This window comes from Salminus brasiliensis, chromosome 16 (genome assembly GCF_030463535.1).
Source record: "Salminus brasiliensis chromosome 16, fSalBra1.hap2, whole genome shotgun sequence".
Taxonomy (NCBI): Eukaryota; Metazoa; Chordata; class Actinopteri; order Characiformes; family Bryconidae; genus Salminus; species Salminus brasiliensis.
This window is the reverse complement of record NC_132893.1, coordinates 22,430,259-22,456,741: the sequence shown is the minus strand read 5'-3', so window position 1 is coordinate 22,456,741 and position 26,483 is coordinate 22,430,259. Positions and strand designations below refer to the sequence as shown.

General features: G+C 39.8%; 1 protein-coding gene across 1 annotated transcript; it reads left to right on the top strand.

Moving 5' to 3' along the window:
- The first annotated feature begins 1,222 nt into the window (after nucleotides 1–1,222).
- On the top strand, nucleotides 1,223–25,773 carry robo4 (roundabout, axon guidance receptor, homolog 4 (Drosophila)). The gene is made up of 19 exons (XM_072658820.1): nucleotides 1,223–1,415; nucleotides 6,060–6,386; nucleotides 8,708–8,865; nucleotides 9,135–9,255; nucleotides 10,330–10,468; nucleotides 10,670–10,797; nucleotides 10,969–11,084; nucleotides 11,573–11,804; nucleotides 12,310–12,431; nucleotides 12,700–12,871; nucleotides 13,604–13,798; nucleotides 13,900–13,942; nucleotides 14,288–14,406; nucleotides 15,637–15,960; nucleotides 16,511–16,615; nucleotides 17,212–17,350; nucleotides 19,246–19,479; nucleotides 20,308–20,636; nucleotides 22,889–25,773. Exons 1-19 carry the CDS (start codon nucleotides 1,358–1,360, stop codon nucleotides 23,119–23,121), a joined length of 3,294 nt encoding a protein of 1,097 aa, XP_072514921.1. The 5' UTR covers nucleotides 1,223–1,357; the 3' UTR covers nucleotides 23,122–25,773.
- The last annotated feature ends 710 nt before the right edge of the window (nucleotides 25,774–26,483 follow it).

The following is a 26,483-nucleotide window of genomic DNA, read 5'->3' as shown; positions in this document are numbered from 1 at the left end:
TGTGTGTTTATTTACATCTGCGTTTAGACATTTTAGGTTGTGGCCAATCGGATGTGACGGGAAGCAGTTTGACCAATGGGTGATGTAGAGGCAAGTAACGTAGACCAATAGCGGCGGCGAGAAGGCGGGACTTAAACAGGCGCGTGAAGATCCGCACACAGAATAGAAACAAACGCTGAAGTCAGTGCGAGGTTTTACAAAATGTAGAAATCCCGGATGCATTTTTCACATCCGAAGTATAGCATCAAACAAACTTCAGTTCCACTGCTGATCCACTACAATTAAGCAGTTTAGATTACTATTGATTTTTAATATAAATGCATAATAAAATAATTGTACTAATTATTGGATTATTTCCTCTAAAGTCTACAGAACAGTTTACAGAACATATAGGAACCCACAAGGAAGACACACGGTTCTCTGGTCGTAAATAAAATGGTGATATTTTAAAATCTGAATCAATTACACTGATATTTCACACCAAACCTCCCCCAGTGGGTTAATTTACCTCTGAACCCCTGAATTACGTCGAAGGGTTGGAAAATCAGTGGATTTCTCCTCTTTAGATTAGGTTGGGGTACTTCATCTGCTTGGAGGACAGTCTATGACAGAGATCTCAGCCTGTGTCACTGCAGGAGCTGGAGGCATTTCCATGTATTGTCTTGGAGCTGAGAGCCTCTGTGCTTTCCTGTTTCTGGGACAAAGTACAGGGTTGTCATGTTTTCAAAACTGAGGAAAAACACTGGAAATGAATGATGACATTTGGTGCCTCGGGTTTAGGAGATTACATCTGGATGGATTTCCTAAGTAATAAAAAATACTAGTTTTAAAGTATTTCGCTGTATCGAAATCCACGGTATAGTTTGGGTGAAGGTTTAGGATCTATGTGTGAAGAGAGTTACACTGAATGAACGCTCACACGGTTTGATCGCAGCTGGTTTGCTGAGTGAGTAATTTCACCACACACTTCTCACAAGTTTCCTCGCGTTGTTTGTTTTCCCACCCGCTTTCATACAAACCCCGCCCCCTGTCTTCTGATAGGCCACAAACATACTGGCTCATAGGATTGGCTAGTTTTTGTACTCTGAACGGCCGAGAGGCGGGGCGCCTTCGGGCCATTCTCGCGGCGGGGGCGGGGCTTGTTGGAATACGGGTAGGAAAAGAAACATGGCGGTTGATGCCAGTTCAGCGGGGAGTGTCTCAAACCTGGATGGCGCTTCGTTTAACATGAGAGACTGAAAGAGGAGCCTTAAGCTTACAGTTACCACACGGTAATGTTTCCATGTGTGGGAATGAGTCCGGGTGCTTGTTATTAGTGCTGTTTAAACTTACACAACATTTGTAGCTATAGTTCATCATGAGAGGAGAGCTGGTTTTCAGCATTTTCTGGATTCTTACGGTTGTCCGTTGTGAAGGTAAGCGAAGTTTGTTGTGTTCGTCTAATAACGTATTATTAATGTGTAAACATCTACTTTACGTTGTTTCGTTGTTATTAACTTTAATATTATTTTAAAGTTGTTAGTTTTAGTTGTAGTAATAGCAATATATATCTAATGTGACATTAATAACTAATATTGTAGCTATACTGCTTAACTGAAAGCAACACGTGACTGAGAGACAATAAACATTTAGCTGATTTAGCTACAGAGTAAATGTATGTGATACAGTTACACTATTATAGTAGCTAGTTAGCCTGTTAGCATGACCAAAAAACCCCAAATAATTTAACCAAATGACACAAAAAAGAATAGGCCTTAGTCAAATGTCAAAATCTGTTTACTTTCTCTTTTCCTTTTCTTTTGATAGTTCACTTCATTTCCTTTGGTAGCTAATGAAAGCACTGGGCATTCCAAGCCCTGGTTCTTTCAGTAGATGTTAATTCGTGCCACCTGCTGAATAATGGTCTCTAAGGAGGCTTTAAGGGCCGAGTATGAACTGACATGGAATTGATCTGGAAAATGTATGCAAATGTATGAGTAAACACAACACAGCGTTGTTTCTCAGTTTTACAAGTGAAGCTCTGCAGCTGATCTTCTTTCAGGTCTTCTCAACTGACTGCAAAATAGTTGAACACGCTCTTCAGTTGTTGTCCATTGTTTTTGTGAAATTCCTCCAACCCATAAAGTGGACAGGAGGGTTATAGACCGCTAGTTTCCGCTTCTTCAGGAAATTGCCATTCATGGGACAATAGAAACATTTTTATAGTTGATGACAGTTTTGCCAAGAATGTGAATATCTCATTCCCATCAACATTGTTGAGCTGCATCACGTGGCATAGAGATCTGATCGGAAATCAGTTGACCTCTTTGACAGTCTTATGCAAGCCTGTGTGCTGTCAGATATACGTACTGCAGGAAGCTGGAAGTGGTCAGCTGTTCCTAAGTGGTTATTGTTTTGCATATACAGATAAAAATCTAAAGAAAAATAATTCAAGTCCATATTTTCAATTTTTAATATTTATAAAAGCAGTAGTTGCAGAAACAAATTATAAGATCACTGTTATTTTTTTCAAAAACAATTTTATAAGGGTCAAATAAATATTAGAAACCTATGATGGTGTAAGTAAGTAAGTAAGATGAGTACTTGTGATGAACAAGACTAGACATTTTTAAACTGACATACTGTACTGTTAACAGAGAGTTACTGTAAACACAAGATTACGCCACGTTTTACTCTATATGGGCCACAAGTAATGGGACACCTGCTCGGGTTAGGGTATTAAAAAGTATTTTATCCGGCTTTTGTTGGAGTAACTCTCTCTACTGTCTACAAGGTTTTCTATTAGATGTTGTTCTATTAGATGGTTTGATTGCATTCAATAACATTAGGGAGATGTTGGATGATCACCAACCAGGGCTGGGCGATATGATAAAAATACTATATCATTGTATTTAACTTTTATTTACATAATATTTATAATGCTACATGTAATCACCAACAAAATACATCAGTAGTGACAGATTCTTAAAAACTACTATTCAGATACTAAAAACAGTTATTACTGATTTTCAAGCAATAACAATATCCATTATATGCTTAGAAAAGTATATTGTGTATCATGATACAATCAAATTTGGTATTCCCAGCTCTATCACCAACTTATTCCAAAAATATTGGATGAAGCTCCATCATTCCAGTGAACACAGTTCCACTGCTCCACAGCTCAATTCTGGGGGGATTTATATACCTCTAGCCCACAGCTGGCATTAGACATGATGCCAATAGGCTTATGTTTGTCTGCTCCAGAGAGTCCTATTCTATTGGAAATACTTCTCTACTGAGACTAGATAAGCTGTGTGTGCATGTGTACATCTGTGTCAGCAAAGAGTACAACGTAAAGTCACTGAATACATTTCATAGAACGGTTGTCCGCAAATATAGTCCAACACTGGTGGAACTGCTGTGTAATCTTTACATTATACAGAGGTTCTTTACATTTTAAGCATATGTAAAAATATAAAAATCAGTCAAATATTTTTTTAACATGACTAATTTCCAGCCTCTCTTTATCCCATTTAGACAGGCCTGTTTCTGTGCCTTTAAGAGTGATATATCATCGCTGTCAAAAATGGTGACTTTACAGGAGAGCAAAAACTAGAACTTTTGATGGAAGTGTATGTAAAATAAGTTTTTTTTATTTAGAGCATTTCTATTGGTCTATTCATCCAGAATAATTTACACAGTGCACACAGCAGCTACAGGGTTCAACTGAAAACTAGAAAACTAAAAACGGACAAAAAGGAGGTACATGGTTTTCGTTGGACAGCAGCTGCTCAGTAGCAATCCAGGCTGATGTATGTATGATGTAAGTTACATTTGATGATATGTGGATGTAATGGTTTTAATAACATCACAAATAATAAAATAAAAATGGGCTGATTTTGCAGATTGGCCTCCATATATAGACTGTGTGGACTGGAGAGGGAATAGCACCTTCTCGTGTTTATATACTACTCCATTATTTAAAGAAGAATGAGGGCATTTGGGCCTTCACTTATATAGTCCAGTAACTAGCCAAAAAGTGGCTTTATTTGAAAGTAGCTTGCAAGGACATACTACAAACCTCAATTAAGTGTGTGCTGCTTTTGTTTCAGTTACATCCCTCCCTTGATGATGTGATTGGCGTGTTTTGGCATGAGCACATAAAGAGGTCATTGTAAGTAGGCCAGTAATAGCAGTGGCTGAGTCAGTGTCCATGCTAGAGAGGGCTCTGTGCACAGGTGACGGATGTCCTGTTGGTGCCTGATTGTGTTTGTTAGTGAAGGGCCTTTTGTTCCTTACACATGCTGAAAACAGCCCAAGACTGGCTCCTTTCTTCCGCTCCACACAGGAAACTCCAGGTTTCCCTATTCTACCCACCAACTGCTCTTCAACAGCAGGCCATGTCAAATGATAGTATTCCCATGCCCTCCAAGAATAGGAATTGTTTATATGAGTTGTCTGTGTTGTTTGCACAGTGGAGTCCCCTGAGCTTTGGCCCAGTGATGTCCTGATATTCAAAGGAAGATGGAGTTTATACTGTGTCTTTAGGCTCTGTATACAGTATGGGTATTTTTATTCATTGTTCCACAGATAGACTGACACCTTTTGCTGGATGAATTAATAGAATTGCTTTTATTTGAACCGTAAAGAGGGACTTTAATGCCACATCTGTAGCATTTAATTAATTACCACAGACAATAATTTCTCGAAAAGAACAGAAAACATGCTGACCTGTTGTGCAAAGCATCTGCCCATTGGCTTCTGAGGGAAAAGGTTTTCTGCTGTTTTAATAAGTGCAGAGAAATGGTAATCTACCATTTGCTGCAGAGGCACATGCTGAATCATTCCTTTTAATGCATACTTTAGTGACCTCATTAACCTCATCTCCTTGTTGTTATTTTCCAAGTGACAAACAATATTTTTAAATATAGTCACATATATTTTATTAGATTAATTTGTTATTGTCATACCATGTTTTATCAGCCTTGGCAGTATTTGCTGGTTAGTTTGGGTTAGATATACACTATATGTCCACAGTGTTTGTGGATGGTATGTAATGGGATGTGTGCCTCAGCAGAAATCCAAATTCATCAGATCAGACTACATTTTTTCGGGCTTCAGCTGTCCACTGCCTTAGCTTTCTGCTCTTGGTGGAAAATGTAACCCAATGTGGTCTTCTGATATTGTAGCTTATCTGCCTCAAGTTTTTAACGTATTGTGCATTCTGAGATGCTTTTCTGCTCATCACAATTGTACAGAGTGGTTATCAGAGTTGCTGTAGCCTTTCTGTCAGCTCAAAACTGTCTGGCCATTGTCCCTTGACCTCTCTCATCAACAAGACTGACTGCAGAACTGCTGCTCACTGGATATTTTTTTTCTTTATTGCATCCCAGGAAATCTGCAATTCTAACAGTTCTGGTAACATTCATAGAACAGAAGATAGGACAGAATTTATGTATATATACTGAATAAAAGGTTTTAATTTAATTGAATTTAATTTAAAGTCCTTTATTTAGTCATGTGATGTGTAAATGTTTCTACTAATTTATCAACACAATTAGTGGGAGAAAATGAATAACTTACACACCAATATTTGTGTTGATGTACCATGTTTAATTTATGTGGATCAAAGACATGTAGTTTTAAAGCAGCATTATGGAGAATTGGCATTATTTCCTCCTGGACTCCCCCTACAGTTGGGAAGTATAATCTGAGCTTTAAGCCACCCCTAAAGGACACACATTTCTGGAGAAACTAAGAGATTCAGAACCATCACTGAAATTGAAAGGTGCATCTGAACTGATGTGGTATAGTAATGTTACAGGGTTTTACATGAATATATATTACGCAGCATTTCACAGTTCTTGCAAGTGTTAGTGTAAGTGGAGGATCCCAATCATTTTGAAACTGTTATTTTAATGTAAAAATGTTACATAATTTTGCTTTAATGACCTAAAACAACATGGTCCAGCTTGATAGTGCAGGATTTTGAACAAATATTTTTTTTTGCATCGTCTGTCAACTGACAAATGACTGATGTGCAAAATGAATGTATATTGACGTTATGTGTTCTTCAGGTCCTAGGTTACGTACAGATGATGGCATCCCTCGAATAGTGCATCACCCCTCTGATGTGGTGGTGCGGGTGGGCAGTCCCGCCACGCTGTCCTGCCGGGCTGAGGGCAACCCTGAACCCTCCATCCAGTGGCTGCGCAACGGCATTCCCCTGGAGCCGGAAAAGATGGATGCGCAGTCACGGCCCATGCTCCTACCTGAGGGCAGCCTTTTCTTCCTAAGCGTGGTCCCTGGGAGGAAGAGCCAGACGCATGAAGCAGTGTATGCTTGCGTCGCCCGAAACAGCGCTGGCACAGCGATCAGCAGGAATGCCTCTCTGCATATAGCAGGTGATTAGCTTGACTGTTTTGTTTAAACTTTATACTCTCTATTGGTCTCAATATCAATTCCTCAGTTTATTAACTGCTTTCCTAACTTATATTTAAAAATATACACTGTATGTTGTATGTTGTATGGTTGGGGACACCCTTTGCTGAAACAGCTTGTTTAGTCCTAGTACAGAAGTAATGGCAATAAAATAGAACTCTGTGGAGCAGGTAAACATGAACCTATTGGCACCATGCCTAATGCCAGTCGTTGCCTAGAGGGTTTTAAAGCCCCCAGCATTGACCTGTGAAGCAGTGAAACTCTGTTCTCTAGAATGATGGTGCTCCATCCAATACTTTTGTGATGAGGTGAGGTGGGGATCTTTCAACATCCTGACCTCACTGCAGTAAAATGGTAGGATTAATTGTTTTTTAATACCCTTGATTTTGGAAGAAACCATGCAGGTGCCCCAGTACTTTTGTCCATGTAGAGTCAAACAATAATAAGTAAAGTTTTTTTTATCGCATAAAATCTCTAGAGGTTCAAGGTTTGGGTGTGAGGACTTGTTACCATTTACAACTCTGATTTCATAAACATCCTGAAATCCTTGCCATCTAACTGTACATCAGTAGCATCCAGTGCCCAGTTTTTCTCCATGCTCATCTGCCTAATTGAGACGTATAGAAATCGACGAAGTGAGGCAGTATCACTTACTATTCAAACATGCATTAAAGCTAAAGGTCAGAGGTGACCAGAGCATGCGGAAGCCTGTGAAGATAGTCTGTGAGATTAGCTGGGCTCAGATGTCAAAGTTTGCCCTCCTACTCTGAGCAAACAGTGAGCTAATTGAGCAGTAACAGCATGCTGTGTTTGCAGCTCAAACACACTCCTGCTCGCTGCATTCCACAGCACACACCCGATAGAGACACCAGAGGGATGTCTGCTGGCAGTACATGAGGGCAGAAATGGGTGATACATCATTAAATTGTTTGTATAGATGTTATACAAATAAACATGTCTTGCCTTGCCTTTCCTAGGCCACATATTATAAATGTTTGACATGTAGCTGCTATGTATTGGGTGCTGTCCAGCTTCTTAAGTTCTTCAAAGTACTGTTCAGCTGAAAGGTTCGTTAGAAAACCAGAAGTGGTTCTTGATGGTACAAAAGCAGAGGAATTTCTAGACTGCTGGTTGAACTGGAGCACATAGCCCATCTTCTTTGTTGCCAGCTAAAGGGGCAGAGCAGTCTGCTTGACCAACAGAAAGCCGCATCTTCACCAAGTTGTGAAAAGTGGAGATGCTCAAGATTTCAGGAGATGTATTTGGAGGCAGACAATAATAGGATTTACATGAACAACCAGTGAAATGACATTATTTTTCAGACATTGGTGTTTCAGATGTTTTGTCTGTTCTTTATCCTATCTGGTTTACCAGCTGAAACACCTATTATTTTTTACGCTGTAATAGTTATTTAAACGGAATGATTCTTAAAGTAAAATACTTTACTATACATAAATAAATGTAGCATACTTACCGCTAGCTCTGTATTGAGAACTGTTGCCTAAAGCCTGACATTATGAAAACACTATGGCACTATGGGAAATGTTGTGTTTGTAGTATAGTTTATTAGTATAATAATTTACTTATTAACTTATTCCTTTGATTAAAATGGAGTAGCATGTGATAACATGTGTCCCAATTCATTTTGGTCCAGTAATGGCCATGTCCAAAATGAATCAATTATTGTTATTTAAGTAAGTATTGTTACTTTAATTAAAGCTAAGATTTTTTCCATCTCCTGTATGACCTCCAGGTTGGAGATACATGGTTTTGCGACAATTTGATAATCTAGGTTTTATTATTTTACCTAAAAACTGTGACACCAAATAAATATGAATGCTGTTAGTAACCAGTTCTTCTCCATGGTCCACTTCTTAGTAGTGCATTCACACTTTAAAATAAAGGTACAAAAAAGGGCTCTCTAAAGAACCTTTTAATTACATGGTTTCATTGGAGTTCTTTTAAGAACTATCCGCTACATGGCTCTTGGGGAACCAAAACTACTAAGGCATCACTACAATAACTTGTCATTGCTACTTTTAAGAGTATATACTCATCTGAAGACAGTGATTCTGAAAGCCCTTCCTATGGATTGCCTTTTGCATTGTGTAAATAACAAGTATAAATATTACAAAGTGACTAATTAGACTAAAGAGATGAAAACAAAACGACAATTTGATATACAACTCACTGAAATGCCGCACCACTTGTGCTAGTTCTGAGCTATACAATGGTACATGGCAACAATTGGAAAGGACACTGAAGAAGTTGCTCTGGTTTACAGCTTTGCGTGATGAGTTCCGAGTGCAACCCAGTGATGTGGAAGTCACCATGGGCGAAGTAGCTGTGATGAACTGCAGCCCACCAGTAGGACATCCTGAACCCAACATCTCCTGGAAGAAAGACGGTGTCCTCATCAACCTCGCAGATGATCACTACACAGTAAGACCATTGTCCTCATTTAGATATTGTGTTTATCTTTATATTTGATGGTATAAAATCTACATAAAGATGCCAACAAACCTGCTTGGTTAATTTAAACAGATTCATTTATTGGGCCGTGCTCTGCCAACATACAGGGTTCATCACTAGAGGGTAGCATTGTAAAATATATCACAAAGAAAATCGACTCAATAACTTGTAGTCTAAAGTTCAGAGGAGCAAAAGATTCCTGTAATCATGTCTGGCTGTTGTCTTTGTTTAATGATCAGGAGCTCAATGGGAAACTGATAATAGCTCCAGCCCGGAGGGAGGATTCTGGAGTTTATGTGTGTGTGGCTTCAAACATTGTTGGAGTCAAAGAAAGCAATGCAGCCATTCTATCAGTATTGGGTAAGCCACATAATTGCACTTCACATACTGCAAAATGTAATTAATTATTTTTAATAGAACCATCTTTTGTATAGAAATCTACAAAAATATACAAAAGATTTTCCGCCATTGTGAAGAACCATTTACCCAGGCCAAGAATTTTCCATATAGCCCTTAAAGAACACTTATAAAACTAGTGTTTTATATATTTATAATAGGGTAGTTTTGCTTTTAGAGTAACAGCCTTAGTAATCTTACAGTACATAGCAATACAATGGCATAAACGTAAAGAATTCAGTCATGAACAATAGTGAATCTGAGTTTTTCTTAAGTTGTGGGAGTGAGGAACAGAACCCATGGTGGTTCAGTGGGGCTTTTAGTACTGCTTTAACAGATTGCACAGATCTCAGCAACATATTTCCAAGATTTTCACATAATTAAATTAAGATGTGATCAAAATAATTTGGAGACATTTGGTGTGACATAGTTCATTATAGATGATCTCTGATTTCTTTGGTGATAGAAAACAAGGGCAGACATAAACATAAAATAAAATACAGCCAAACTTGTTTTCATGATTGTATGTCTAATGTTGACAGTAAGCTTTCTTTGGGCAATTACCCTCATGTTAATGCACATGTAGGGTCATATAATAGAGAACCTGCTGTTACATTGTTTGCCATGCACTTCTGTAATTATGAGTCAAAACTAATGTTGCACAAGCTATACCACTGTAACCCATCTGCAACTGTGAATACATATTCAGTAGTTACATTAATTGCACAATTGTGCTCGTGTAACTTCTCTAGTTCGCTGGACATCTGGCAGGTTGAGGTTACTTTCTGAGGCATGTCCAATAAATCATTTAAATAATTTAATAAAAGCAGTGCAGTTCAGCAGTTGGCAGTGGTTGCATTGGTAAGGGTTTTCGATACTGCATTGATATTGAATTTAGAGACACCTTTAAACTTTTTTTAAGGATATATAATTTTTGATGAACAATTTGACATGCCTGGCAATATAAACTCCCATAAGTCATCAGTCAAATGCATAGCAGGCTTTTAAGATGAACAGCTCTACCTTTGTCCTCTTTAGAGAAGCCAGCATTGCTGCTTGAGCCACAGGACGTCACTGTGGGTCTGGGCGAGTCAGCTCAGTTCTACTGTGAAGCGCAGGGAGACCCCATGCCTGTGGTGAAGTGGAGCAGAGAGCAGGGACCACTACCCAACGGCAGGTCAGACACACTCGACAGGCCGAGATACTTGACACCCTGATCTGTAGTAATAATCCTAGTGCATTTTAACCCATTTGTGTCCCTTAAGGTAAAATGTATGTATGTAGGTATGTTTTATACTTGTTAGGCCTTAGCAGTGGTAAACCGCTTAATGTTAAAGCTGTGTATAAGTGTTCTTTTTACCCTGTGTAATGGTATTAGGTATTTGGTTAATCCAGACCAGAGTCTTCAGATCCACTATGTGACGTTACAGGACGCGGGCAAGTACACCTGTACTGCGGTCAATGATGTAGGCGAGGCCACAGCTAGTGCTCAGCTGTTTGTGGAAGGTAATCGTAGTATGACATTTCTTCAAAACCTCTAAAATTATGTTCTTTCTAACATTGTGAAGGTTTATTAATGGATGAACCATCCAAATCGGTCTTTTCACAACATTGTTACGATGGTGACACAAGTTTGAAAAGGTATTATTGAGTAAGCCTGAGCATTGTATGTTTCAGATGCAGGCAGCAGCAGTCAAAGAGAGCTGCATAAAGAACTCTCAGCTCTGCGGGTTAGTCTGGAGAACGTCACTGTTCTAAGAAACGCGTCTAATGTCTCACAGGTCATGTGGAAGGTAATTATGCTCATTATATTCCATGATTATTTTGCATCCGAGTAACCTTCATTCTCAGTTCCTTGTTACTAGGTTTCATGTTAAAATATGTATAATAATACAGATATAGTGGTTATTCTGTTCATTAGGGCCTCACATGAAATTTAAGAGTGCTCTGTTATAATCAGTCTCACTGTTTATTGTGCAAAATTGAATGTGTGTAAAAACATCACAGGTGGAAATAATGGTGAAAGTTGGTGCAGTAATTCTTCTATCACAAATGGACTAACTAATGGTGCTGATATGGAGTACTATGGCTACGTATGGCTAGGTAAAAGTGGCCAGCTGTGTGACACAGATGTGTTATGTGTGTGGCAGTGTGAGCGGCAAAAACACTAAATCTGACATTTTCATAACATCCTCATAAATGCGTGCGGAGGAGAAGGGTGAAATGGAGGACAGCAGTGAGGGAGGTTTTTATAAATGTTCCTCTTTCTTTTCTTTGCCAGCTTCAGTCATCTCCTTCCCAGCCGCACTACCTGGACGGCTTTGAGGTGCTGTACCGCTCACTACTACCCGCCAGTTCAGACTGGGCTGCTCAGAGAGTGCCCCAGCCTGCACTCCAGACACACGTGGGACCCCTAAAGAGAGGCTACAAATACGAGTTTAAAGTTCGGCCATATGGGAGTGATTTATACGGCAGAGAGAGCAACACCAGACATCTGAGAGTGCCAGAGACAGGTACATTCTCACAACAGACTCACTAATGCTGACTTGGAATGTGACATACCATAAAAAAAGTATTTTGCATAGCTTAAAACAGTAGCAGCAGCTATCTTTAAGTCTAAATTCTGTTCATACAGTTTGCAGGAAGTGTGCGATTATTAGACAGATAATTTTCACAATGCTAACTTGTGACTGTAAACTTCCCTTACTTGTTAGCTATGTTAGCATTGTAGCTTTAGTGTAAAACTAAAAAAATAGGCTTGAGATACCAAATGTGTATGGGCTGATTGACTACATTAGGGTTAAAGTCCTTACAGATTGTAAAAAGATTAAGCATCTCACACCTCTCCACAGATATTTGTTCTTTTTTGGCAACTGAAATCCAAAGGTTATAATTTACGTCTGAAATTTAAAAATCCTCTACATACATCTGGGAGTGATCTGAATGCTTTACCTCTGCTTAATTCATGGTTCAAAGTGACTTGCATGCAGTGCAGTGATAGTATTACTATGTCCACAGTGCCCAGCGCTCCTCCTCAGGAAGTTTCCATAATGATGCCCACAGACCGTAACGACACAGCCCATTTGAGCTGGCTGCCCCCACGTCATGACGCTCATAATGGGATCATTCAAGGATACCAGGTAACATACAAACATCTATATCAGGTAGTTCACAGAGATCTAGTGTTTGTTCTGAATGACTCATATACAGTATGTCCGTTTCCTCTATAATGGGATGTGGCCAGTCATGCAGAAGTAGACTGTTCAGTCAGTTTGATACCTAAAGCTCGTCAAAGCGGGTATTGAGTTCTTGAACATCCAGGGGAAAAAAGAGAAATAGAAACAAGCATTTGTTTCCAAATCTGTGTCAGTGTGGTGTTCTCAGTCAGAGGTGTGTTGTCTCTTTCAGGTATGGTGCGTGCAGGAAGAGGAGCAGCAGTACCTGAACTGGACGGTGGACAGTGGCACACACAATCTGGAGATCAGCCCGCTGCAGCCTGGGAAACGCTACTGGCTCCGGGTGGCCGCGGTCAATGGGGCTGGGATCGGATTGCAGAGCAATCCATACAAACTGCTAATAGGTACACAAATGACTTCAAACCAAAAAACTTTGGCACTCTGCCAAAGCCTTATCCTTTAGAGGTCTCAAGTTCATTTTCTGACACATTCAATTTACAGTCTGTAACATAGTACTAGTAATCACACTAGTAACACCCAACCAACTACATGGGTTACCACAAAAATCTTTTGGCAACACCTGAACAACCACCTGAGACACCATAGCAACAACCTAAGAGACCATAGCAATCACCTTCCAACACAATAGCAGCTTCTACCAGTACTTATTTGCGCAAACGTCCTGCGTTTCCTGTAGGAAATGCACTTATCTAGTTATTTATATATGATCCTGTGAAAGAGCAATGATTTTATTTTTTGATTTTAAGTTCTTGAAAAATGTTTAAAAAGTTGTATTGAGGATTAGAACAATATACCCATTTGTCTCTTTTAAAGGTGGTCTTAATTACTGCCTTTCTTGGAAGAGTAAGGTGGAGGGGGAGAGTGACACAGGTCCAGTGCTGGCCTTTTATTTAAAGCTCCACATTAAATGGTGGCCTCAGACACAAAGAAAAATCCATGAAACCTGAACATATGTGAATTGTTTCAAATCTCAGATACATTTGATTTACCTTCTGTATTGTCAGAGTGTTGGTCTTCTGAATGTTTGCTTTTTTGTTAATGTTTTGTATGTCCAACAAACAGATGTAACTTGGCAAAATGTAAAATATGTTATTCTTTCTTTCTCTCTTTCTCAGAGTCAAAGCAGCCATCACCTTCCTTTCACAAAAATGCACTAAATCTATCTGATGTTTTGGCGATAATGAAGGAGCCAATATTTATTGGCAGTGTTGGCGCCCTCTTGTGGTGTGTGTTGATGGCTACAGCTATTTATCTATACAGAAAACACATCAGACCTTCCAATCTGGGAGGAGGACATCACAACAAACCAGGTAAATACCAGCCTCTAGACATGATATCATTGCCTTTTATTCCTAATTTAGTTCATATTTTGGTTGTGAAAAATGCAAAATGGTTCTTGGTCTTATTTTAGGCTTGTATCGACTGGCGAGTGAGGATTTGATCATCAAGCACAGGTAAAAGGCTATTGTGTTTGTTTGGAACTTGACTACTAAACATAAAGCTAAATGTTCCCCTTATAACTTACATTTTAAAATTAAATTGAAAGTACTGCATGCCTTTAAACTGTAAGGGTCCAAATGTGGGCCTATGCTTTACTTTCCTATTCTCATAAATGCAAAACTTACATTTCAGTACCACAGTAAGTTTCTAAGTAATAGTAGTCGTTAGGATTAAAAACTGAATAAGTCTGCAATGCAATGCTGTTATTTGTCATAAAGATGTTAGCATTTGTGTACTTCGTTAAATTGATTTAATCAATACTTTGGCTCTTTCACATTGGTTCTTGTGTTGTTGGCTAGGATGCCAGCACCAGATTCCCCTTGGATCTCTGGAGCTTGGAAGCCGGATACCAACAGTGACCAGTACAAGAGCCTGTGGACACAGAACAACCAGGAGAACTCCATCCAAAAGAGAAGCAGTAAGTCTCCATCATCACTGCAGAACTAACCAATAGCAATGATGCTCAATAGTGCTCCACTCACATCTGATTAATCCAGATGGAAGCGAAAAGGCTTGATTGATTATTGTAGGGTTATAATGACCTTTTTTTGTTCACCTTTAGTGGATGAACAGTTCCAAACTGAACACAAGCACACTAAATAATTCTAAAGTGACATGGTTGTTCTAAATAAGGTGTGATAAAAAGATAATATATTGGGGCAGCAGATTAAGTTTAAAGTGGTGACAAAATAATATATTGAGGCCAATTGGGGCCTTCAGTTCTTTCAGAGAGACATCCTAAGAAGGCTCAGAAAGTCCTGATCAATAGATTAAAGGGATGACAGGGACACCAACTGTACAGAATTTACAACATACATAAAATAATGTATTAACTTTCGTTTAAACTAAATCTTAGTTGAAAATGCTCTTTTGGAGGATATTATGCCATTACACTGAGTGTTTTTTTATCAAAAGGTCAGTAGAAATCGCATATTTGTTTTATATAAACTGTGGTTTTTATCAGTAATAATAACTCAACAAAACAGGCCACATTTAATGGAAGTGATTATGTACAGAAGCCCTAAAATGCCATAGATTCACATACTTATAAAATGCTAAGTTAATTAAAATGGATTAATAAAGACTAATAAGTTGTGGATTTGTACATAAAAAAAACTTTAAATAGGTCCTGAACTGAACATGCAGAGGCCTAGTGAGATGTACTGGTGCATCACACTTAACATACTCCTATTTCTGTTATAATGTGCAACATTTTTCATCTCATGACCGGTATGTGTAGAAAATACAATCATCTGGAAAACTAAAATAAATATAAATAATCCATGGTCTTTCAGGGCTTCAGAGTAAAGCCTTACTGTAGTCTTTGCACTGGAAGAGCAGTTTATGTTCCTATAGTGGCTACTAGACAATGGACATTATTACTCTTTTGTCTTCTGATTCTTGTGTGGTCATGTGAACAGCCATGTGACATCTAGCAAGCCAGCAACATGAAAACACAACCCTTAAATGTTGCTCAGTAAACCTTTAATCGTCACCTTAAATCCATCATTCTCTTAGGCTAGCTCTGTCCTCGGAATGACACTGTGACAAGCTTGATTCATCCCTGCAGTCCTCATCACTGTTAATTAACGTCAGCAGTGAGGGATGTTATGTAAATGTGTCCTCTGTCTTCCCCCTGTGCTGACAGCTCTACCCATAACAGCCAAAGCCGACTCCAGCCCTCTGGAGGCAGCTGTCCCCATAGTGCCAGACAACTGCGGAGTGTACGGCACCTTCTACGTGGATCTGACCGGGAACAGTCTGAAAACGTTTAACAGCCCGGCCCAACGCCCCAAAATGCCCCACAGCAACACACAGCAGCATCCCAGCTCAGAGACCATACGCATCACTCAACCTGTCGCCAAGGCACCTGTAACCAGGGAGGGGCAAGTGCTGCCATGGAAACGGGCCCTACCATCTCAGCCTAATATGGGAATTCGAAAAGAGTCATGGGAGAAGAACTGCAAACGAGGTGAAAGAATGAAACCTAGGCCTCATTCTTCCACACCTAATGATTTACACCTGTTTTGAGTAGTTTCATTCGTATAGTAGATCCCTGAGCTGTGGAGTAAGTGGTGCAGGTCATTTTTAGTTAAAGGGGGGGCTAATACAGTCTGTTGCAAAAGTATATAAAGGTAATCATTCCAGTTCATATTCTTTATCACCATCCAGTATCCTCTTCAGTCAGTTTTCAAAGTCAGAATTCATTTATGTCAGCAGATCTTTACAGCACCGTTACGCAATAATTTCTTGCTCCTGGCCCCCCCTACAGTTGAGAAGTGTCATTTGCTCTTTCTCTCCACTAAAGCACACTTTTCACATGCATTTGACAATTTAAAGATACAGAGAGAGCCATGTGGACTGAGACAGTGAAGTAATATTACAGGATTTTACACTAATAGGAAGGGATTGTATCCCGGTTAATACTGTTTAAGGGTTGCTGAGGTAAATTATGTGAATTCTGAATGTTCCTGGTAAAAGTTTACAAGTATTTAAAAAGTCTTGTGTGTATGTCTCTGCAGAACTGCATGCAGTGAACAGTGCTCCATTAGTGCCCCTGCACCAGCAGGCCCTGGTGGTGCGCAACGCCCCTATCAATCATAAACACAGGCTCAGCCAGCATCCAGGTACATCCCAGCCTCATTTTAGCTGTTTAAGTGCCTCTTTGGTGTAAAACTTTCCATTTATGTATATGTTGTCCAATAGCAGTGTGCTAATTGTTTTATACAATGTAAAACTTACCCCTTACCCCAAACATGGTCTGTGAGATGTTTGTTCAAAGTTTGCTTCTTTAATTTTGTTTTGGAACCATGTGTCTAGCATAAAAGTCAGCATGCCATATTCAACATATTTCCAACGTTTCCATGTTGAAGTATTTTTCATAAAATATGGTATTTCATATCGTTCTTGCCGTGTGAGCCGCTAATAATAACAACAAACATTGGAATTTGTCACATTGATTGGTCAACTTGAACCTGACACATACTAATCAGTCATAGTCATCATAAACAAGGAAACACCATGTCATTGATGAGAAGCACTGAAAGGTACTTAAGATCTAATAACACCCCCTTGTGGATAACCTTGCTAAACATGATTGAGTGAATGAGTGAGTGAGTGAGTGAGTAAGGTACAAGTCAGATCCCTAATCAACTTACTTTATTTGACCAGACTATGTTTCTTATTGCATACAATATAGTAAAGGAATCTCTCTGTTCTCTAGGAGGGGTCTCAGAGAGTGTGAAGCCATTCAGTTCTCCTAGAATCTTACACTACTCAGCCTCACTGCACTTGGTGGATATGCTGCCCAGTCCTCCTCCGCTGCCCATGGAAGACAGCCAGAGTGTTAGCTCTGAGGAAGGGTGAGCAAGCCAAAAGATCAACCGCCTATCTCCTCTTAACACATGGCCATTAAAGCTGGACTCAGACTCAGCTTTGCGGCCTTATATTATTCTCCCTCTGTGACATTAGCCCACACACCTCAACACTCAGTCATAACTCAGATCGGTGGGGGTTTACTCTAAGTTTAACATCCCACAGCTGTGCATAGACCATAATAGAGCTGTAAACTTTAGCACTGTGGTGAGAGGATCTATGGCCAGGCCCTGTCATCGGGCCGAAGCGCTAAAGGAAATCACATTTCCTGGAAGTCTATTCAGCTTGAGGCCCTCTTTAATGGACAAGGTGTGAAGGGACTGCCTCATTAGAGAGTCTGGGAGTGTGTGATTTGAAAATGTGAACTGTCGTCATAGAGACGAAGCTCACCCTATGCTTGTGGCCAGAAACCACTACACTGAAGAAAAGGATAACAACCCACCTGTCCCTGAAAAGTAAGTTCGTGTTCAAGAGCTGCGTGGGGCCTGAAGTGATTCTCTAGTAACTATCAAACAGAGCTGCTGTACATTAAGGTCACTCAGTAAAGATGCTACTGGGCAATAAGCCTCATAGTAAAGCTGTGCCGTTCTTGAGGAAATGGGAATTATTTTTTTTTCACTCAGGTTCTCACTTGCAAGTTTTTGAGATATCAGGTTTGTATGTAAATGATAGAGAAAGTCAGCAGACCACCAGCCTTAGTAGATTTGATGTTTGAATATAGGTTGTGACCAATGGTTAATGTCAGGACAATGTCTACTGCCAACAATAGTAGAATACTATGACAGCTGACATTAATATTTTGTTGATTTGAAGTTGTAATGTCCATTAACCAAAATCCAAATGTCACATGCCAGCGTCATATTGATGTAAAATAAGAACATTCAGTTGTGAGGTATGGTGGTTAAAACCCAACGTCTGCTGAACTTCATAATGTTAATGTTAATGAAATATGTTATGTTAATGAATATATGATATGTTGTTGGTCAGGCCATGTCATGTCAAGTCATGGTGTTAAGAAACCAAAATTCAACATTTGTCTAAAATTGGAGCTTGATGTCAACCTAATGTTGATTTTTGATGGATATGGGACTTTGATTTCCAACCAAAATTCAACATCTGTACTACATTTGGGTTTTGACATTAACACAAACTGTCAAACGTTGGGGCTCACCGTCAACCCAGTATGGAGTTTTGAATGTATGTGACTTTGATTTAAAATCAAAATTCAGTGTCTTTACAATGTTGGGTTTAGGCACCAATCCAAATGTAATTTTGAACTAAAATGTTATGCCTGTCCAACGTTAGAGTCCGTCTTTCTGACGTAAAATTGACGTATATAGCCTGCTGGTATAAGTTCTTATACTGCATAGATTGTAAAGGGTGTATAGTGACACATCAAAGTTGATCAAATAAAAATTAAATGTTATTGCAAACATAAACAAATAAGTGAATAAATTGCTTTCTAGATAAAATACAAGCATTAAATACATTTAAGGAATAACATGTAAACAAAACTATTGTACGGTATACATTATACTTTACTATTACTTAATAAGTTTTAAGCAGTTTGACTTATTTTCACGAAAACGTTGTACTGTATAAAATGTGATGAAATTCATTTAAAGAAATTAAATGTAAATTATAATATAATTATATAAATAATAATATTATTGACACTGTACTTCAGAACTTATGTTTCTACTTTACCTAAGGATAAACCGTTAGAAACCTCCAATTCAGCCTTTAAGGCTGTGTTCTTCTTGTGGATAAACTGTAGTAGAGTTACTGTCACACAGCCTTAAGAGAAGTAGATGTCAGGGGATGAAAATAGAAGAAAAATGTACAATATGGCAATTTAACTAAATCTGTTTTTAAATCTTAGGTCCAGTCGGTCCACCAAGCTGACGGTAGACGCTGGGTCCCTGCAATCTGTGTGTGCTGCGTCCACATTGCAGAGTCCTGCGACCGTGGCGACAGGATGCCCCTCCCAACGGAGCCCTTCCTACAGCCACCTCTCTACTGCCTCCTTCTGCCTGTCCACTGATGAAAACCAAGATACTCTCAGCACACAGGCACATGAGTACCTAGAACTCAGCCCTAAACCACACAGGCGCAGGTGAATGAGCATACACTCTTGCACACACACACACTGCACACATGCAGGAACCACTTAAGACAGATTTTTCCCTATATATTGGTAAAGTCTGGTGAGCTTATTGTTTTGCCAGAAACAAGTTAGTAGTGAGATAGTGGTATGTTTGAGAGGGTTAAGGGCCTTGGTTAAGAGCCCAACAGCGGCAGCAAAGACAACAATATTTACCGTTTGTGTTGATCACAGATGGAATTTGGCCTCTGCCTTTAACCCATCCGTGCAGTGAACACACACATACACACTAGTGAGTAAACACACACAATGGACTGAGAGTACATGTGCCCGAGTGGTAGGCATTTCCTGGGGAGCAGTGAGGGTTAAGGGCTTTGCTCAAGGGCCCAACAGTGGCAGCATGCTCAGTCTGGATATTGAGCCCTGTCATCAATAGCCTGGTGCTCTAACCGCTGAGCCACCATTACCCCTACTTAGCAAACCCACAAATCCTATCATTAATGACCCAGTGTTCTAACCAGACAAAAGAAAGGACCAATAGAAATTCTCCAAACTGACTTAATAAATACATAAATAACTTAAATCTTTTCACATTGACTTACATTGAAAGTTAAGGTTTAAAGTTGTTATTTTGAAGATACACTATATGTTCAAATGTTTTCGGACACAGCTTTTTATTAATGCATTTAGGTACTTGTTGCACACATTGCTGACACAGATTGTTGTATAAAACCAGCGTTTAACACGTTATTTTTCACTGTAAGAGATCAGCTTATTTATGAGTTTTCACGCCAGATTAAAGCCCATAATCATTGTATGACTCTGTTTCTTTTTCCTCAGTACCCTGTCTGAAAAGTCTCCCTCCTTGCCCCGCCCATTCTCCCCTACACCCACTTTCGGCTACATCTGTGGACCCTCTGAGGTGGTGGATGTGGATGATGAGTCTCAGTCAGTAGGATTCAGGAGCACTGCCCTGAGAAGCACGCCCTCCTCCTGCTGCAGCGAATGGGAGGGCTCACTGTGGAATGGGTGGGGATCGGTCTCTGAGGGGAACATGCCGAGCGCACGGACCAGCATCATTAGCTCTTCAGACGGCTCCTTCATGAACGATGCAAACTTCGCTCGAGTTTTGGCCATGACAGCAGAGTCTATGAGTGGAACTTTATCAGGCAAGAGATAAACTACTACTCTACATTTACTCTAGCTGCATGAGCATCAAAAGAGCTTATTTGATGTTAGTGTTGCCCAGCTATCTCCCCAAGGTTCTTAGTTGATTAGTTATTTATAGGCAAGTAGTTTATTTAACAAAGTTTGCTCTGCACCAAAGTCTCCCTGCTGAACATTTCACTGCTCAGATTTTATTTATTTTTTTTGTACAGCTGACTGCAGATTCTCTTTACTGTTGAAACTATATCTGTAAAGAAAATCTGCTTTGGAACTTCCTAAGCTCTGTTTATACTGCAAAGCAGATCAGATTTGTTTCCACAATATGATTTTAAAGGATCAGTAGTCAAGATTTAAGAAACATGACCCTTAGAGGTTAAGAGGTGGTAAACACAACAATGCTGGAGCGATTTTATTCCCTTAAGATCCACCTTTCATTCCCGACCATAAACCATTCTCTTTTTCAGAGAGACTTATTGTCTAATTATGCTCGCTACATACACTACAGATTGATCTTGGTACAGTGGTTCTGTTTGGCTAGAGCAAGGATCAAACTGTCTGAGGGTTGTGATGGTGTTAGCATTTCACCCTGATATGTGGTATGCCCACTACAATATTTAGCTTCTTGACCGTTAAATTATAAACCCATAAACACTTCAGTTTCGGATCTTAACGATGAGCTTCTTGTGAGTATGGTCGAGTTTATTTGCTGTCCGATAGTTCTTTGTAAAGAGCACCAGTCTTTACTGAAGCAGCCACTCTAGTTCCTGTTTAAGTTAGAATATTTGATCTGTAATGTTGTGTATTAAGAACCTGGTGGGAATAACAGAATGACCACATACAACATATAAATGATTCTGACTGGAAATAAGTTTCTAGTTGTTTGCTGTTAGGGTTAGAGTGTCTCTCTTTTTGGGATCAGTCTAGTGATGAAATAACAAGCAAAGGCTCTAAAGTCACAGTTGTGATCAGTCACAAATCTGTCCAGATTCAGTTACCAACACAGCACAATAAAACATAACACGATGATTACAAATAATGAATAATCTTAGTAACAGGTCAATTGTAGGATCTTACTACCCACCTCTGATTATTGTAGGGGTTTTATAGACAGCAGCACTTAGCTGCTGTATCCACTAGATGGAGCACTATTATCAGTTTTTCATATAGGTAAGTTTGGTAGGTACGCCATATGGACAGAAGTATTGGGACACCTGCTCATTCATTATTTCATTTGAAATAAATGAATATTAAAAAGGAGTTATTCTGCTTTTGTTGGAGTAACTGTCTTTACTGTCCAGGAAAGGCTTTTTACTGGATTCTATAGCATTGCTGTGGGTTTGATTGCATTCAGTGACAAGAGTGTTAGTGAGGTCAGAATGTTGGATGATCGCCACATCCCCAATTCCCTGACTCATCCCGAAAGCATTGGATGGAACACCATCATTGCAAAGAAAGCAGTTCCACTGCTCCACAGCTCAATGCTGGAGGGTCTCTAGTCCGCATTTGGCATGGTGCCAATAGGTTCATGTTTATCACATTCAGAGTCCTAATCTATTGGTAGTACTTCTCTACAGGGACTAGAGAAGCTGTGTGTGTGCACTTTGATTTGTATCTCACCACAGAACATTTCAGCTCTCCTTTTTTCTTTTAGCACAGCTTACTGCTGAAAGTCATATTACCATTAACAGTATCTCCACAAAGCCACAGTAAAACACCAGCCACAGTAAATATAGTGCACTCACTGATTCTTATACCAGCTTTGGGGAAACACACACAAAGCAATAGTGCTTTGGAGATTAAATGAATAATTAAGTAATAATTTAGGCTGAATCTTCAGGATTTGTGGGGTTTGGGGGAGATGGGGGTTATAGGAACAATAGAGGCTCTCAGGAAATTGGCTACTAGAGCAGCCTCCTTTTTATTACATCATCAAATCAATCACCCTTCTCAACAGGAGCTCACGCTAACTTCCTCTCTCCTCATTTACCAAATTGTTTTTCTTTATTCCTCTCCTCGCAACGAGCGCAGCCAACTAAATGAAATGGCTCAGGCAACCGTGCTTTAGAGGAACGAGATATTGACGCGCTGCCTCATTTAATCACTTATTTAGGACTGTATAATTTCGGGGATGTACATAAAAAAACTGGCCAGAGTGGTGGTGAGTTTGGAGGCTCAGGTGTTCTTGGTGCTGTTTCTGTACAAGGTTCATTTCAAGTTACATTATCTAAATGTGTGTGTGTATCTGTGACCACAGATTTCTCCCCGCCGGGCTCTCCTCTAAGCATGCTGTTCCCCCCACGGGACTGTTTTGGGGAAGTGGACCCCATGCCCGTGTGGGACTGGAGTACAGCCTGGGTGGAGGAGATGGAGGCCCAGTTTAGAGCATCCAGAGAAGGCAGAGAAGCCATCGGAATGTCCAGACGGGAGCACTGGGGAGACCTGTCACACAGCAAGCTGGCACTCCACAAAACTAACTCACAGCGATGATCACACTCCTCACACTGGCCTCCGAATGAGGCTCTGGACTACATTTCTCACCATCTCCTCAGCCTCAGAACACTGTTTATGTTGGCACTACGTTTACCACAGTTCTGTACAGCAGATGGTTGCCCTGAACTGATGGTGCATTCGGGCGGGCCTCAACAAGCTGGTAAATTGTGTACGGATAGTCACTGGCAACTGGTGTCATATGCAGCACAAACACACACATACACTATATGGACTAAAGTATTGGGACACCTGATCATTTATTATTTCTTCTGAAATGAAGGGCATTAAAAAGAGTTTCTCCTGTCTTTGTTGCTGTCTAGGGAAGGCTTTCTACTAGATTCCAGAGCATTGCTGTGAGGATTTGATTGTATTCAGTGACAAGAGCACTAGTGAGGTCACCACCCATTTGGAAATATTGTATATGTCCTACAAGTACACAGACACACACACACACACACACACAGTATTGTGCAAAAGTCAAAGAAATTGTTTAAAGCTATTTATCTCAGCAGTAAGTGTACTTTTGCCTGTAAAACACTACAGTAAATACACATCTCGATCCAGTTGTATGTTATGTTGGTCCAGAATGTGCTGTTGGTCAGTAAAGTTATTGATAGGTTGGTTAGACGAACACAATTAGAAGAACACAGGTTTGTTACTGACTTCTCTGTGAACGCCAGTCACTGTATGGATTTGTTCGTTTCCACTAGCAGCTCACCTGATTTACTTTAATGAAGGACAGACACTAGGTGCAAATTGGTCTTCCTCAAGGAGAGCTTTGGAAACAGTTAAACTAGCACACTCACACACATCAAGCCACTGTCTTAACACTTTGTGCACAGTACCTACTGCATGTGTCAAACCAATTTCCATGGTGGTACATTTACAGGAGAAGGGAGGTTTACCTCAGTTAAAATAGCATTTCTTTTGGGTTGTTTCTTTTTCAAATGCATTCAAAATTTCATTTAAGTTTTGAAGGCAGGATATTTACATTGTATGTGTGAGTAATTTATGATTCTTATACAAAAAATCTCAGATACATGAGATGATGCAGAACTGATAAATGACCAGACAAAGAAAGGTTGAAACAAAAGATGTACTCATAAAACAGACAAGACTAGAAACACCTGGGAAAGGAGGGGTAACAGACTACACACAGACGGGAACACTAATGGCAAGGCGGGACTGGGGAGGAGACAAGCAATCAACACAACAACAATAACAGAAGCACATGGGACTAGAATGACAGAGTTGGAGCAAAAACGAGCAGACCCTGCTTACACCTGGTCACTTCATGTGACTAGTATCTGGACTGTGTCTCTGGTTAGTCAGACTGAACTCCGGTTGCTATGTGCTATTGCCAGTTGTTTATCCGTCCTGGGTCACGTGTGGCGTTCTGCACGGGGAAGGGTTTCGGTTGTACAGGGTGGGTTTTCGGCTGTGGAATGCATCTTTTACGTTGCTATAACGTATAATCCTGATACTCAACACACACAGTGACCAGGTGTAAACGGGGTCAACGACTGTTTACACAATATTTATTCAGGTTTCTTTGAGTTTATGTGTAAACTGTTTCAAATCCAACTAACTGATTCATGATTCATTCATCACAAGATGGTCCCACCAAGGGCTGCTGGTGTTTAAATGAAAAAACAAATACAGTCACTCAGTTTTATGACAGTAACAACATACTGCAATGGACCCATGGTGACTTATTTGCCAACTGACCATTAGGCCATAGGTCTTGCCCATTCACTGTAGATGGCACTGGAGGAAGGCTGGCTTGATATTACAATCATGTACAACGTTATCATGTACAAAAATAAGCATCTCTGATTATTTCACATCACAACTCACAAAATCAAGAAGAATTCTTTGGGCCAGTTTCCCAGATTTCCCAGATAGGTATTAAGCCTAGTTTTGGACTACAGAGCATTCTGACTGGTGATTTTTCATTTAAAGTAAAAATAATTTAGTCTAGGACTAGGCTTAATTCCTTTCTGGGAAACCAGTTCTTTAAGTCTTTGTAGTAAATTAAGAAGTTTACCAGTATACGAGGCCTCTCCGGATGAACCTTTAGCTGTGGTTTTAGGAAGGTGAAGAAAACAGTATTCAGCAGTGCATTTCACATGTTTATGGTTGTTTATGCTCCAGGCTAAAATGAAAAACACTGTACATCAACCTGGTTGGTTTTCTAAAGTATCTCATGTAAATAAATCACTTTTATTTAATATGCAGTATATTGAGATTTTGAAAAGCACTGCAGTGTTTTTTTTTTTTTGTTTTGTTTTGTTTTTTTTCCTTAAAGGTTCTTATTAAGTTCTTTAGGTTCATAGATACAAATATAGTTGATGTTTTTATGTTTTTATGAATTTAAAAGAAACAGTGACCTCAGTTGAGTTTGGATGCAAAAGGAGAATTATTCGACTGGTTAAAGAGCTTGTAGTGTTCTGATATAACTGTTTTATAATAAGTTTTATTATATTAAGATGAAGGCTCATTTCTGTGTGGTATAGTTCTGTGTATTTTGATTAGACTGCTGTACTAAAATGCTATTTTACCTGTTTTATATTTACTATTTACTAATTCCACATTTTCCCCTGAAAGCCCCCTTTTTTAATACAAATAAACTGCAGCTAGGTGATAGCAGAGGCTGGCAGCGTTCTTCTCTTATCAGGGCAATGGTTCGCTTGGCCTTCAAGCTCTGTGTGTGCATGGTGGCGGTGGTGGTGGTGTTAGCGTGTGTATGTGTGAGCGGTCAGTTTAGAAGCAGCAAACGTCATTACAGGCCTCTAAACCTTCTTACAAACAAACAAACAGCTTCAGATTGTACAACACGGGTCCGACACACACATTCACGCACGCGACTGTGGCATGACTGCTGAGGGATTATCCTCTGTCCCCCTCACTCACTCCCCTTGGCCATATGCTTGGCACAAAATGACACCTCCCCCTTAGAACACACACACACACACACACACACATACACACACTTATACACATACATGGCCAAAAAAGGCATCTTTTTATAGCCTGCTGGTAATCCATTGACCCACTTTACCATGCTACAGCACTTTGCAAGTCTTTCAGACGCACACAAATGCAAACCCACACACACACACACTCTCACACCACTCTGTTTTCATTTTTGCTCCTATTCTTTTTTCACAGTAGCCTAGCCGCTGGTCCTCCGGGATTAGAACCACATGAAACAATTAGTTTGACCTCGTAAATCCTTTTGAAACCGTTCCATACTTCGAGCTCTTGCTTTCTGATGAAAAAGATAACACAAAAGTCTTCCTTTTCCCTACTTCGTTTTGAGAACATCCAGCCGGCACATTCATCTATGTTGTTTTGTT

Bases quoted from the DNA above. Each gene is read 5' to 3' on its own strand.
- robo4 (XM_072658820.1), top strand. From the start codon at position 1,358: ATGAGAGGAGAGCTGGTTTTCAGCATTTTCTGGATTCTTACGGTTGTC. The intron at 6,387-8,707 runs GTGATTAGCTTG...TCTGGTTTACAG, and splicing joins TGCCTCTCTGCATATAGCAG to CTTTGCGTGATGAGTTCCGA. The intron at 12,432-12,699 runs GTAACATACAAA...TGTCTCTTTCAG, and splicing joins GGATCATTCAAGGATACCAG to GTATGGTGCGTGCAGGAAGA.